At 46.0% G+C, this 10,741-nt stretch overlaps 2 protein-coding genes across 2 annotated transcripts in view; both read right to left on the bottom strand.

Moving 5' to 3' along the window:
* LOC128442553 (NACHT, LRR and PYD domains-containing protein 12) overlaps positions 1 to 10,741 on the bottom strand; it is a 226,845-nt gene that overhangs the window by 102,214 nt on the left and 113,890 nt on the right. The gene's annotated exons all lie outside the window — the stretch shown is intronic.
* Positions 4,593 to 9,875, bottom strand: LOC128442715 (very-long-chain (3R)-3-hydroxyacyl-CoA dehydratase). Its single transcript, XM_053425287.1, has 11 exons — positions 9,655 to 9,875; positions 8,375 to 8,420; positions 8,176 to 8,249; positions 7,556 to 7,720; positions 7,397 to 7,448; positions 7,189 to 7,299; positions 6,308 to 6,435; positions 6,103 to 6,215; positions 5,902 to 6,008; positions 5,666 to 5,797; positions 4,593 to 5,285 (listed from the first exon to the last, which is right to left on the bottom strand). The coding sequence occupies exons 1-11, from the start codon at positions 9,733 to 9,735 to the stop codon at positions 5,209 to 5,211; spliced, it is 1,086 nt and encodes a 361-aa protein (XP_053281262.1). The 5' UTR covers positions 9,736 to 9,875; the 3' UTR covers positions 4,593 to 5,208.

Here is a 10,741-nt window from a genome sequence, read left to right as displayed (position 1 = left end):
ACTCTCCTGTAAAGTCATAGAGACACAATAGGCTGAGCAATAGTATATTGCTAGTTTTAGGGCTAGGGTTAGGGTTAGTAGGCTCAACCTAACCCTAACCCTGTCCTAATAAAAAATTGAGGATGTTATGTTTTTCTCTGTTTTATAGAATAAATATAACAAACAAAACATCTGATAATTCCAGTATTAAACTTGTGCTTTTTCCACTATATCTACAACTTGTGGCTACTTTGTGACATCGTATACACATTACATTATTACATTACATGTCATTTGGCCAAAGCGACTTACAATGAGTACACTCAACATTTATTAGGGGCCATTTTAGGGGTTCGGTATCTTGCCAAGGACACTTCGGCATGCAGATGGGTGAGAATGGGGTTTGAACCGGCAACCTTCTTGTTGGAAAACGAGCACTCTACCCCCTAGGCCACACCGCCCTGATACACCAAATGATTAATTGAGAGAATAATTGTCAAATGAATCAAGACCTACACTACCGATCGAGACCATCACCTCCTTTCACGCCAACAAACATAAGATGAAACCAGAATGAAAACATCTTCTCTTGAATCAGCAGCTCCTGATTCCTGTGGGAGCCTGAAGCCCTGGATCCTGTGTTTGAGATTCAACAGGTTCTCGTCTCTGCTCACACTCTGAGATCACATTTAACCAAACACTTGATTGTGGGAAATGACCAGCGATGAATCAAGGAAGCATCTTTTGAATTCCAGTAATCTGGAGTGGTGGGTGCTCTCCGCGGCTGAAGGGCCTCAGGGCGGCTGCAGACGTGCCTCCGGCTGATTGGAGAATGTGCGTCTGACACTCGAAACACTGAGACGCCGCGGTGCATGTTAACTACCGGCTCAGACGTGAAGCTGCCGCGGGAACACATGGTTCCTAATGTAAAGTCTGCACGGTGACATTTCAGCCACAGGAACCCGGTGACGTCTCCACCGCCCGGTGACACCTGGACTCTTTCTGTCGAGCTTCAAAGGGCTGTCGCACAAACACGGCCCGTCACCTGCTCAGACCCACAATCCCCTGTTTCCTCGGCCTCAGCCCTGAGGAGATGAAAGAGGAGCACAGAGCAGTGTGGAGGGAAGACGCTCCTGGAACATCTGCTCTCCCTGCAGCCTTTTGTTCCAGATCACTGTGGGCTCTTTGTTTTCAGGGGCTGAGGATTTAAAATTGTGTAAAATTTCCACCTGACTGTGAGGATTGTGTTGTTTTCGTGGTGATGTCCTTGTGTGTTCATGAGCTTTTGAGTTGGTATAAGGAACAAACATTGACGCTGCTAATAAATTGTGTTTAGAGCATTTAAACAACACACGTCACGAAAACCCACAAAGCCAATGTTTCCGACTTCAGATGCTTTTCATGGAAAACCAGTTTTTCCGATCATGCATCTGCAAATACATGTTGACCTCTGACCTCCATGTGTGCGACTCCCATCACACCGAGGACCTAGATCTTCTCTATTAGCTCACACATCTACAGCTGAGCAAGGACTTTTTTTAAGATGTAAAAGTAGATTTCAATTGAATATATACATTTATATATTCTGTATTCATACGTTTTGTTTTTGTTATGTGTGTTAATGTTAGAAATTAGATCTTTACATTGTCAAATTGCTCGAGTCTCCAAACCCAAAGAGATTCATGAACTTATTCATAGATGATGAAACCAGCTAATATTCTTATTTAAGAAGCAAGATGTGTTGAAAGCACTTCACATCTGTATTTCACTTTTTTAATCTACAACTTTAAACACTTCCGGTATTTTCTTTATCTCCTGACGTGAACCTTTCCTCAGATTCGTGTGTGAACGGGACTCTGACCTTCTCCGATCCCTCGGCCGTCCACACCTTCACGATGCTCATGTGCTTGTTGAGCTGGGTCTTGACCGCCTGCTCGATCCGACTGTTGACCTTCATGAAGCAGACGTAGCTGACGTAGCCGAGCACCAGCAGGAGGCTCTCCCACCACATGATCATGCTGTCCAGGAAGAAGACGATGAGCATGATGAGGTCCAGGATGTAGAAGGTCACGTCTCGGAACAGGGGCCACCAGGTCAGGTGCAGCATCTCCCGGGAGAAGATGGCACACATGCCGATCACGAAGAGGATGTTGAAGACGGCCGAGCCCACGATGGTGCCGATGCCCACGTTGCTGTGGGAGACGAAGACGCCGATCAGGGAGGTGAAGAGCTCGGGGGCGGAGCCTCCAGCCGCCATGAAGGTGGCCCCGGCTACGTCGTCAGAGATCTGCAGGGTGAGGGTGATGACCTCCAGCGCAGGAACGAAGAACTCATCGCAGACGATGGCCAGGGCGACAAACATGTAGATCATGCCCATGATGTGCAGGAGCACCCAGCCCTGTCGCCGCTGCTCCACTGAGAAGAGGTCCTCGGGGTAATCGCCCTTCCTGCCAGGGGCCTGGGGCGGGGGAGCCGTGGTGTTGGGTGGCGGGGGAGTCGGGGGAGGAGGTTTGGGGGGTTGAGGTTCTACGTAGATACACTGTTCGATGTCTGTCCTGTTGACGATCATCACCGGAGGAGGTGCGCTGCCCTCGGGTGAGAGCACCTCCTCCTGCGTCTCGTTGGAAGCCATCACCTCCCGAACGTTGACCTCCACCACATCCCCATCGCCTCCCTCTGCTCCCAGAGCGCCCTGCGTCTGTGAGGAGCCTCTCAGCTCCGACAGCCGGGCCTTCAGAGTCAGAGTGTAGAGGAAACACAGCAGGAGGCCTGAGAGGAAGAAGAGGAGGCGGCCGCTCTTCAGCCTCCTCCTCGGAGGCGAGCGCACCTTCATCGCCCTCGTGGTCTCGACTCCAGACAGGAAGCTACGTCAGATGCATCGCTGACGTTCCTCGATGGACCCGTGAGGCGAGAGGAGGCGGCTGGCCGAGAGGAGACACACACACCTGCACACTGTGCGTTTCATCTCTCACTGCTGGCAGCTTCCGCCTGTGGAGAAAACAAACACACAACTGAGGATCTCATCATCCTGAACACGTGTGGTTTCCTCTGTGGCTTCCAGAGGCAAAGAGAAGTGTGTGTGTGTGTGTGTGTGTGTGTGTGTGTGTGTGTGTGTGTGTGTGTGTGATGGGGATGCAGACAGCCACCTGTTACTATGGCTACATAATCACAGGCTTTGGCTTCTCACAAAAAACATCGATGACTCGTTAAACACGTAAAAACAAAAGGGAATACAACCTGCGTCACGCGCTCAAATTAACGCAATTAAATCCAGAATTGCCTCTTAATTGAAATGCAGTGTTACAAGCGTGGGCGCGTGCACGGGGAAGAACGTGATGAAATGCGCGTGCACGAAACGATAATTACACGAAAACGTGAGTTAAAACCTCAGAGTGGATTAAACAAATTAAATTAAAAAGCCAGTGAATCTGTGCGTCGCGTAACTGAGACATGCGCGGATTATCGGACAAGATTCAAGCTCAATGTCAATCTAGGTTCCTCCAGATGGAAATATACTGACATCAAGATGTGCGCGCGTGTGTGTGTGTGTGTGTGTATGTGTGTGTTTGTGTGTGTGCGTGCTGGGGGTCTCACCTGTGGCCGCGCGGCACCGCTCCGTCCCTCCAGCTGTGCGTAACGGGCGCAGAGCTGCTGACTCGGGCTTCGTGGAGCTACAAGGACGCAGCGCGCGTCGGGGCTGGAGCGCGGATCAGTTTCTGCTGCTGCTGCTGCTGCTAAGAGGATTATCACCTCTCACCCTCCGCACGCAGCCCGGTATCAATACGCCAACGTTCAGCGAGCCGGAGGAACGTGGAGAGGGACCGGAGGAGTCAGGTCTGGGTTTGGGGGAGTGGCCGAGCCGCAGCCTAGTTATTAGTGTTTATCTTATTAAGATTATAAAGATACACGTGAGCTGCACTTTGGTTTAACAGGACAACAATCCACATGAAACAACTTTTCATTAACGTTTTGGAAATGTTGTGTGTTCTGCCTGAGCAGAGGAACTGGGTGAAGGTGACACAACTGTATGAATAAGAGCTGAGATGATAAATCAAAATTACTTTTCTAATAACTTTTCTTATAACTTTAATTTCCAAATAACAACATTTACAAAACAATTCAATTGAAACAAATGACAATAAATCATGCTGGATAATAGCACTGGGATGAACCAGGGCGGAAATCAAACTGCAGCTTGAACCCCAGATTGGAAATTAAATCAAAACAAATTCAGACTTTGTTAAATTGATTCATTATTTCTGAACCGTCTTCATGGGAGTGAAGTTAAAATAAAAGTTTAGAATTTACATATATCATACTGCAATCTTCAAATGAGAGAGAACAATATTTACCAACAAAACACTATAAATAAAAGTATTGTGACACTATTATTTTTAAGGTTATTTCCCTTAAAAACAATGTCCAGGCGCCAATATGACTGAAACAGAACTTTAATCGAACCTCCTGTTCACATCCTGGATGAAACTCAGTTCGTTTGTTCATATTCCTGCTGATCTGGACCTTGACCAGAACCCCCCCTCCCCTCATGTGGGAGGGGGGGGGGGGGGGGGGGGTACCTAACTGGAACCTTTTTGAAAAGAAGAAACGTCTGATACAAGAATTCTGAAGTTTATTCATTTGGTCATGAAACAATGATTGAGACTAAAAATCAGGCGCAGTGTTTTTTTAAACGAGTCCACGAGTGAGAGTCGGCCTCACGTCCTCCATCAGGAACCATTCAGACAAACTGAGTTCACAGAGATAAATAAACAAATACAGTGAACAGATGGAAAATTACACAACACACAAACATAAAAATAAATAAAAAGGAGAATCAGCCACTCAGGTTTCAAACAGACGTTGGTTAAACAAAGGAAACGGCTCATTAACAATCCTCATTACATCAGTGCTGATGAATCATGGGAACTGGATTTTGACTTCACCACAGATCGCTCTAGACACTGGGAACATATATGTTGGAATGTTCCTAAATGGTTTTTCTAGGTCAAAGACTGTTTTTAATGATAAACATGATTCTAATATTCCTTCATTGTGGATTTTCAGCTTTGTGAAATTTGAAAAAGGAGAAAAGTTATGAGAACATGAGAATAAGTTTAACTCCCAGCAGGATTCACAGTTCACCCCCCCCCCCCCCCCCCCCCCAACAAGATGAGAAAAGGCAGAAAAGAGGAAAACAGCTGGTTCATCTTCAGGTGGACAGTTCAGAGGTCAGTGGACTTTCCGTTTCCTCGAGCGGTAGCGCCTCCTCCGCTGCTTGTACAGGTGACGGAAGTTGATGAAGAGTCCTGAAGAAGAAGAGGGAACCTCGGTCATGAGTTAATCCACAGGTTAGATGACATGTTTGTGTCCCTGAGGCCCCCAATGTAGTTACAGTTCAGAAAATAGATTAGAAAAATCTTCAAGGAGACATGGACATGGACTGTTTATCGTCATCTTGATCACCCCCTGGTGGCCGACTGCAGTATAGAGGTCATAAACCTCAACTCCTCCATATATTGATCTGTTTTAAAACTTGGAACTGTCTAGACTAGAAATGAGCCTTTAGACGCTGGGTCTTTACGGGCGGGACCTCGATGCTGCAGCTTCACTCCACGGTCACCATCTATAGTCACAGTCCATGGAGGAGGAATCAGAGTGCATTGTGGTTAGTGAGTGGATGTCTCACCCAGGAACATGAAGACCAGGTAGAGCTGCAGAGTGTAGGAGAAGCTCAACGACCCCCCCAGCACGGCCGGGAGCGAGACGCTGAACAGACGGGTCTCGTCAAAGATGGGCAGGGACTGGATCACAGCCACCGCTGGGAGTCGGTAAAGAACAACAAGCCGCCGTCAACAACAACAAACAATTCACCATTTTATCAGTACACATAAAAACCTCCTCTTTAACTGAGGAGCCACCGACCTTCAGCCAGGACGCCCAGCGGGTACAGAGGGATCCAGAGGCTGTACCTCAGCCACGTTAACAACTTCCAGTCGGTGCCGATGCATCCCAGCATGTAGAACGGGTACCTGGTGTCAGAGGGGGGTGGGGGGGGGGGGGGGGTCTGATGTTAGAGCCGGAGACAAAACAAGGGCCACAGAGGACAGAAGAAGCTGAGCTGACCTGAAGATCTCGATGGTGCTCCACAGGTAGAAGACGAAGAACACCACGGGCTTGTTCTGCATCTCCTCCAGGGCGCCGAAGACCACGAACAGGATCACGTTCCTCCCGGCCACCTGCAGCATCACATCACACAGCCAATAGGAAGGAGACGTCAGATTAACCCTCTAACCAATCACAGTGAATGTATTTCCCCCGCTGTCTTCACCTGAATCATAGCAGGAAGGAACGCCGACTTCACCAAACCCAACAAGGGGTTAATGACCTCGAGGGCGGCCATCATCTGACAGAAGTACATCATGTCGGCCATGTTGTGGAACGTGTCGTAGAAGGAATCTGTGGAGCGGCGAGAGACAGAAGCAGACGGACAGAATGAAGCAGGACATTGAATGAACCAATATTCATAATCCTCAGCATCTGCAAAACAAAACCTGCAGCCGTTCTCCTGTTTCTATTCAAATCAGCTCCTCAGTGAAAAGATCCTCACAAACCAAACAGACCTGCTGCAGCACGGTGGTGATTAATTAAACTATCAATTAGTAATCATTCAAAGGATGTTAAGGAATATGATTTATATTGTTTTAATCCTTATTTTAATTTTCATTTCCAACAACTCTGCTTCAACTCAACTGTTTCACGTTGAGTGTCGTTGTTTTTCCCCTTCGCCAAAATTTGTGTTTGAATAAAGCCCAGGAACAATATCAGAGGGATTTAAATATAGAGTGACTAAATATAAACTGGGATGGACTATCAAGCTCCAGGAGGGAGAAGGAAAGAAACCAGAGCAGTGAGAAGATCAGACGGGTTTTAAAACAAATCCACTGGTCAGCTAAATTAATGTGAGCTGAGAAATTACCACAAAAACTATTGGAATCGTCCCAGATAAAGAAGAAAACTCATTATTCTACACGTTGCTGTGCACACACAGTTTTCCTGGACAATGAGCCACGGACATATCAGATAACAAACCCTGACTTCACGTTTGGTTCCTTTGATCTGGTTCGTGACTCACACATCTGGATTGTCTGACTGCACATCCCAGGACCGACAACACTTCTTAGAGCTGGTGGAGTAACGTGATTCACAAACCTTGACCGAGGATGAAGAGGCGAACGGTCATGCTGACGAAGATCCAGGAGAATCCCAGGAACTGCACCAGGTTGTACATGAACAAGTAGCCTCTCTTCAGACCCAGGTACGCTGAGGAACAGAGCCAGAGGGAAATAACAAAGTGAATACACATGAAGAATTCCTCCTGGTGGACAGAAGATGTCAGTTGATTTATTCATTGACTCACGATCTTTACGAACTCTGGACTCCACACTGATCTTGTTTATCTTCTCCTCCTCCTGAAAAAGAGATCACACGGTCAGAAAACCTTTCCTGGTGAACACCATCTTACTCTCTCTCTCTCTCTTCCGAGCAGACTTGTTTTTCAGTGTTCTTTGTTTCCCACCTTCGCCTGCAGCTCCATCTCGGCGTCGGACTCGTCCAGCCAGCGGTCGAAGTCCGGAGCCAGGAACACCGGCCTCTTCTCCTGCAGCGTCAGCCGGTCCCACCAGCGCTCCTCCTGCTTCTTGATCTTGATGTCCACCAGGCGCTGGGTGGACCTGTGGTTGATCTGCAGCCCGCCATGACACACACACACTGTTAGATTAGAAATGACTCTACCAGGCCCTGAATGTGACAGACTGCATCGCCTAATATAACACAATGACACATAATACTGTTCAACAACAAATGTGTCAAATAGTTACTATCAGACACTGTGGGGAATAACACAGTAGATCCCATTACAACCAGTATCTATTCCACTGGTCCTTTGAGGGTCTGTGTCCATCCCAGCTGACCTGAGAGCAGGGGTCAGCACACGGAGACAAACAATAACTCACACCTATTATCAAGTCTCTAATTTATCCAAACACAACCTGGATGTGTTTGGACTGTAGGGGGAGCCAGAGCAGCGAGAGACAGACACAGACACAGACACAGACACAGACACAGACACAGAGAGCGACACAGACACAGACACAGACACAGACAAAACAGGCAACAACACTAAATGAGGATCAGTACCTCGGCTCTGACCGGTTCCAGGAACTCCAAACTGAACTCGTAGTCATTGTCTCCTTTAGCTCCGTGGCCCTGTGCTGTGGAACAATGTGAAGACAACAGTTATATTAATAATAATAATAATATCAGGTGTGTGTGTGTGTGTGTGTGTGTGTGTGTGTGTGTGTGTGAACTCTTTCTGAAAAACAAAGCAAACACAAACCTCTGAACTGAAGTGTGTTGTTTTCCTGCAGGCTGATGTCAAGGTTCTGAAATGTCCAAATAAAAAAGAGATAATCATCAGAACCGAGCCGATGCACACGATGGACTCATTGTCACCAGATGACACAAGAGAGGATGTGTTAACAGATGCTCCACAAACTAAGGCTGACTAGTGTATTTGTTGGGGACTACTTTCAGCAGTGTATTAATTCAGGGGGGTGCACATGGGATCAACAAACATACACCTTCAGGATGTGATAGAGAAACTCGTGATGTGTTTTCAGTCTTTTTCTTTTCATATTTGACAGGCTGGGCTCTAGAAATGGACTCTACATGTCCTCTGTCTCCTGAGTGGCTGAACGAGATCCAGCTCCACCATTAACACCCATGCATGTTTCATGAGACCTGATGGAACCTGTGGACGCTGAAGACGAGAGGAACCTGTGGTTTCATGTTACTGATGCAAACACTCAGCTGCTGCATTTACACTGAAGGAGCCAGAGACAGACTGTGAGTGTGGACGTGGAGACAAAACAAAACAACCTAAGAATCTCAAATTACAAACCTAATTACACATTTATAAATTAATAACTGACATTTATAACCACATATATGACTTACTGAAGAAAGAAACACATGCTGCCTTTGTTAATGACTTTTAAAAAGGTGCAGAAGTTATGGCTTGGGGGTTCATATTATTATTATTATTATTATTTTGATCCTGGAGGAGAATTTTCCACAACCTGGTAACAGTAATCCATCCACAAACAGGAAAAAGATAAAGTAAATATATATCTTCCTCGTTATATTTCTTATTTCAGGGTTTTGTCTCTGTCTCAACTTGTACTTGAGAATAAAAGTATTTTCTATTTAATCATCAATAAATGTTATTAATAAAAATAAGTCGTATTTTTGACATTTTTATTCCAACAAGTAAACAAAGGTGAGGACATGTCTGGACTAAATTAATTCAGGAGTTAGAATAACACAGGAAACAAGTAAAACAGGAAAAACAATAAATGTATATCTGATAGATATGACAAACATTAACATATTATTATATTAACATATACAACACCCACTCAGCTAACAGCTAAGCTAACATTTAAGCTAAGACCACAAATGGTGAGCAAACATTAGCGAAAGGTGACTCAGCGTTAAGTAGAATAAATATATATTTAAACCTGGATGAGACACGTGATCATTCCCAGTGAACGATCAGCGGTGAGAGGCTGGAGGAAGCCGGGGGGATGCGAGCTGTCTGCGGGGGAGGGGTCCTACCTTAGCGTCGCTGAGCTCCACCCGGAGGAAGATGTCTCCGTGCCGCTGAGCCCAGTACACATGAGGGGTCAGGATCTGCATCGTCACGGGTCTGATACAAACATGACACAGCACCGGGGGATGTCTGCTGCGAGTGCCCGGGGAGAGGTGCTCATCGGACGGTCACACAGACAACAACGAGCCGCCCCACTCACGGATGATAAAGCGGATTTCCGGGAGGATGTTGCTCACGGACTTCAGAATAAGATCCCCAAAGATTTTTTAATTTTTTTTTAATTCCTGTGTTTTATTCATGTCTGTTCATGTACTTTAAACATGTAAGATAAGACAATGATGAACAAATGTACCCATGCCATTTATCTTCCAAGATTCTTAAATTCAAGTTTCTAAAGATTCCATCATGCACCAAGCACAGTGGTCAATATCTTGCACTATCACGTGATTGCAATGTGGTTGTGGAACCATGTAATGCTTATCAGTTCAATTTTGTCCATAACTGTGAGTAATCGTATGTATTGGTAATAATAGTAAAAGTATAACTAAGGGGTATGCAACCTTGTTATGCAGGGGGGGCCAGGGTGAAATTGGACAGGGGGCCAGATTTTTTTCAAGCAAGACCTCAGTACAATATGTTTAAAAATAATATTTTGAGCCCGAAGTTGCCCTGTGTACTCGCCATATTTCTAGGTGTGGGTCTCGTAGTGTTGTTTGATGTTGTACTCCTTTGCTGCAGCCACTTGTTGAGAACAAATAAGACACACGGCTTTGCCTCCTACTTCCTACGTTTTCTTTCCCTCTATCCTGAAAGATTTGACCTTCAGTGTCGACCTTCCTCTGTTTTGATAACGACATCTCGATCAACTCTACCGGCGCTGCTGCAGCTGAGGCTGGCAGAACTTCATCCATAAGTAAAACACAGAGAATGTATTAGAATCTTTGATTGATGAATTTATGGGATTCTTTATTCAGGACAGAATGGAACAACTCATTTCAACATTAAAAAGACATCGTTGTAAACAGTGGTGACACGACACAGTGACACTACACAATAAGTGTCGGGCCTAATTTACCAAACGGTGCCATGTGT

Source organism: Pleuronectes platessa, chromosome 1, assembly GCF_947347685.1.
Source record: "Pleuronectes platessa chromosome 1, fPlePla1.1, whole genome shotgun sequence".
NCBI classification, from domain to species: domain Eukaryota; kingdom Metazoa; phylum Chordata; class Actinopteri; order Pleuronectiformes; family Pleuronectidae; genus Pleuronectes; species Pleuronectes platessa.
Note: the sequence above shows the minus strand (reverse complement) of the source record. Positions and strands in the feature narration are given on the sequence as shown.